Here is a 4,139-nt window from a genome sequence, read left to right as displayed (position 1 = left end):
ACAAAGAAATGAAAAAGATATAACTTTTTCAAGGTGGAGAGTGAAAAATGAATGAAAAAACGCTGTGTCCTTAAGGTGTTAACAAGCCCCGCTCATTGGCTGCTGTTTCCCGTGATGCGTACACGTAATTCGACAAGCCAATCATAGCTGTTGCATTGAATCCCGCCTACAACAAAATTACTTTCCATTTTTAGTCCGGGAAAAAACAATTTTAGCAAAATTATCATATAATCAGTACGAAATGTTATATATTGAACTACTGTACAATGACCGCCTCGTCCTGTGTTTTTGTTGTGATCCGCGACCCGTACGGCCGCGATGACTCCCACAGAACAGAAAAGCCGGCTCAATGCAGATGCCAGAAGATGACGTAGATCTGTGTCAGATGACCAAATGCAGCGCGGCGATTAGTCGTAAAGCGATAAAGTCACATGTGTATAAAAGGGCGCCGGCAGCTTTACTCCACCTCATTTCACCAGCAAATAGCTCGGAGACGGCGAGCAGCTCAACGGAGAGCAAGCACCTATCTCTCCAGTGCAGGTAATGGGGGACACGGGCTCTAATACCCTGTACTTCTCCCTTACCTTGCATTTCCTGAATAGGCTTATGAAGCTAGTGACGTACATTTGGAAGTAGTATATGGTGGGTCTGTACTTATGATGGTGGACACGTGCTGCACCTTTGAGTAGTCGGGCATGTAATGTTGGTTATCTTGTGCTGTACAATACCGAGGAGCTTACTATATTAATAGGGTGTTACCATTTCAGTGAATAATTGTTTTAATGACAAGTTATACAATTTTTCCACTGTTCTTTATCAATTCCTCACGGGTTTCTAGATCTCTGCTTGCTGTCATTATATACAATGCGTTTTATGTGTGGTACTAGTGGACAGAAATTTGACCATGGTCAGACAAGTGCACAGCTCGCTATATCAGACAGTAATCAGAACTGTGATTATAAGGAGCTGTGTGTCCATGGTCAGACTTCTTCTCACTAATGGCAAACCTATTAGCTTTCAATAGAAAACCAGCAAGCAGTGAAACTTTAAGGAATTGATACAGAAAGTATCTTGGAAAATTGTATAACTTTTTATAGTCACATTAATTTGCTTTAAGCATCTTTGTAATCTGATTATGAAGACTTCGTCTTCTGTAAACTTTCTGGGGACGTGCATGGCTTTATTTGATAAAGCTTTAAATTTGTGCAAATGAGCCTCAGGTACTCCATTTTAGGCTACATTCACACTGTCGCATGGGGATGTATGTACAGTTGATATACGTCCCTCATAGATGGCACTTGGTGCACGGTGCCCTGCAGGAGCGGTACGGTGCGCCACCGAACCCCGTGAAAAGATAGGTCATGTTTTATCTTTTCACAACATGTGGCACCGTGTGCCTTATATTCCTATGGAGGGGGGCCGGGGGTCAGCAGCGCTGTGTGTGTCAAAACAAGAGCATAAGCTAAACAAGCAGATCCTGCCAGAGTGCTTGGTTTACAATCCTTCATACTTGTTGTAGAGTTCTGATTTCTATTTCTAATGTAATGACGGCACATGCTTAAAGATGGCTGATCCTTGTGCCCCTGTATACACAGCGTCTGCACAGCCATACAGACCTGTGTCTTAGCTGACAGAATATGTTAAGGCCCAGGCCATCTTTAATGTCTTGGATCTGCAAGGATGCAGGGAGTAGACTTGGTGAATATAAGTTTAATCTGATGCATTTTATTGATATTAACTGCTGTTTTTCTTGTTTCAGACATGTCTAAGGGACCAGCTATTGGTATTGATTTTTGCACCACCTACTCCTGTGTAGAAGACCCAAGGTCAAAGTTGAATAAAAAGGAGAAACAATGATTCTCCCTAGAAGTGTTCTCCATGGTTTACACGAAGATAAAGGAGACTGCAGAAGGTAAATTGGAATAAATTGGGGGGCAGATGAGTTGAAAAGATAAGTAATAGTTGAACATTTTGTATTAACTTTTTCTTAACTGCTCTGGTTACAGTCCATCACCATCTCTGCCTACTTCAATGATTCCCAGCGCCAGGCTACAAAGGATGCCGGTACCATTTCTGGGCTCAACGTTCTGCGGATTATCAATGAGCCAACTGCTGCAGCCATTGCCTATGGACTGGACAAAAAGGTAACTTGTGGTGCAGTGTCTTATTCTGTCTTATTACTCTTGGCCGCTGTGATGACTGTTTCCAAAGCCATTCGTAGTTTCCACCAGACCAGAGCTGTGAGGCTCATGATGGCCTAAGTACCTTCCTTGGATGTCTGAGCGGTTAATGTTTTAGAAATGCATTTCTAGAAGTGGGTGGTGCCTGTGCAGCTTCATTAATGTGGATTATTTTAACAGGTCGCCTCAGCAAGGAAGACATCGAACGCATGGTTCAAAATGCTGAAAAATCCAAGGCTGAGGATGAGAAGCAGAGGGACAAGGTTTCTTCCAAGAACTCTCTAGAATCTTATGCTTTCAACATGAAGGCAACTGTTGAAGATGAGAAACTCCAAGGAAAGATCGGTGAGAACAGAAGATCCTCGATTAATGCAATGAGACTATTTCTTGGCTGGACAAGAACCAGGTATGTTTGTACCTAATGCAAGGTTATATGTAGTCGCTGTGATGACTGTTTTCCAAAGCCATTCGTAGTTTCCACCAGACCAGAGCTGCAAGGCTCATGATGGCTAAAGTACCTTCCTTGGATGTCTGAGCGACACTCCCCATTAACTTGACCAATGCATTGTTGCAAATTAACTAACATTGGTTTTTCTAGTCTTATGTATTTGTCTGTCTTCCTTTTACAGGTTGGAGCTGAAAGGAAAGTCACAGATCCATGATATTGTACTGGTTGGTGGGTCCACCTGTATTCAGCTGCTTCAAGAAAAGGAACGGAACAAGGGCATCAACCCAGATGAGGCTGTGGCTTATGGTGCAGGTAAATGGTCTTAGTTGTACTCTGCATGTGTGCAGTATACTTGTCACATCTCTTGGGTGTAATTCGCAATGATGACTGTTTTCCAAAGCCATTCGTAGTTTCCACCAGACCAGAGCTGCGAGGCTCATGATGGCCAAAGTACCTTCCTTGGATGTCTGAGCGTCTCTGCTCAACTGTGAATTGACTTTATTTAAAAACAAAAACATAACTAATGAACCTCTGTTTTGTTTTCAGCTGTTCAGGCTGCCATCTTGTCTGGAGACAAATCTGAAAACGTGCAGGACCTCCTTCTGCTTGATGTCACACCTCTCTGGGTATCGAAACTGCTGGTGGAGTCATGACTGTCCTCATAAAGCGTAATACAACCATTCCCACAAAGCAAACTCAGACCTTCACAACCTACTCAGACAACCAACCTGGTGTCTTGATTCAGGTAAGGGAAAAACTAAATGCATGCTTGGGGTATAGCTGTTTGTGGTATTTAGGCGTGTTTTTGCTGAATGCCTTCACTTTTTTCAGGTATATGAAGGTGAGAGAGCCATGACCAAGGATAACAACCTGCTTGGAAAGTTTGAGCTGACTGGCATTCCTCCAGCTCCTCGTGGTGTTCCTCAGATTGAGGTGACTTTCGACATTGATGCCAACGGTATCCTGAATGTGTCTGCTGTGGACAAGAGCACTGGCAAGGAGAACAAGATCACAATTACAAATGATTAAGGTAGAAGACTTTATTTGGAAGGGGTTCTAATTATCCTGCTGTGATGACTGTTTCCAAAGCCATTCGTAGTTTCCACCAGACCAGAGCTGCGAGGCTCATGATGGCCAAAGTACCTTCCTTGGATGTCTGAGCGACAATCATATGTGCATATGTCTGACTTGTATGTGGTTGTTCACTGACTTTCCTGTTTTTTTTCTTCAGACTGCAGAGAAAGATGAGTTTGAACACCAGCAGAAGGAACTTGAGAAGGTCTGCAACCCAATCATCACTAAGCTGTACCAGAGTGCTGGTGGCATGCCAGGAGGTATGCCTGGTGGCTTCCCAGGAGCAGGTGGTGCTCCATCTGGGCCCACTATTGAGGTTGATTAACCCCTTAAGGGCACAGCCACTGTATAGCTTGTACTCAGCCACATTCTTGTATTCTGACTTCCGATGCTTTATATGATAATGTTTGAACATTTATTAAAAGCTATTCTGTGAT

At 43.3% G+C, this 4,139-nt stretch overlaps 1 protein-coding gene and 3 non-coding genes across 4 annotated transcripts; all 4 read left to right on the top strand.

Annotated features, from left to right (window-relative positions):
- The first annotated feature begins 417 nt into the window (after positions 1–417).
- On the top strand, positions 418–4,139 carry LOC140135263 (heat shock 70 kDa protein-like). Its single transcript, XM_072156513.1, is given in 9 exon segments — positions 418–540; positions 1,760–1,912; positions 2,007–2,144; positions 2,361–2,586; positions 2,810–2,940; positions 3,175–3,246; positions 3,249–3,373; positions 3,460–3,658; positions 3,860–4,139. Coding segments are annotated over 5 exon segments (723 nt in total). The 5' UTR covers positions 418–540; positions 1,760–1,912; positions 2,007–2,144; positions 2,361–2,389; the 3' UTR covers position 3,658; positions 3,860–4,139.
- LOC140066392 (small nucleolar RNA SNORD14) lies at positions 2,188–2,286 on the top strand. Its single transcript, XR_011848238.1, has one exon. It is a non-coding gene; the product is annotated as a small nucleolar RNA SNORD14 (small nucleolar RNA).
- LOC140066389 (small nucleolar RNA SNORD14) lies at positions 2,620–2,719 on the top strand. Its single transcript, XR_011848236.1, has one exon. It is a non-coding gene; the product is annotated as a small nucleolar RNA SNORD14 (small nucleolar RNA).
- LOC140066400 (small nucleolar RNA SNORD14) lies at positions 3,004–3,103 on the top strand. The gene has a single exon (XR_011848246.1). It is a non-coding gene; the product is annotated as a small nucleolar RNA SNORD14 (small nucleolar RNA).

Source organism: Engystomops pustulosus, chromosome 6, assembly GCF_040894005.1.
Source record: "Engystomops pustulosus chromosome 6, aEngPut4.maternal, whole genome shotgun sequence".
NCBI classification, from domain to species: Eukaryota; Metazoa; Chordata; class Amphibia; order Anura; family Leptodactylidae; genus Engystomops; species Engystomops pustulosus.
This window is presented reverse-complemented; position numbering and strand designations above follow the sequence as displayed.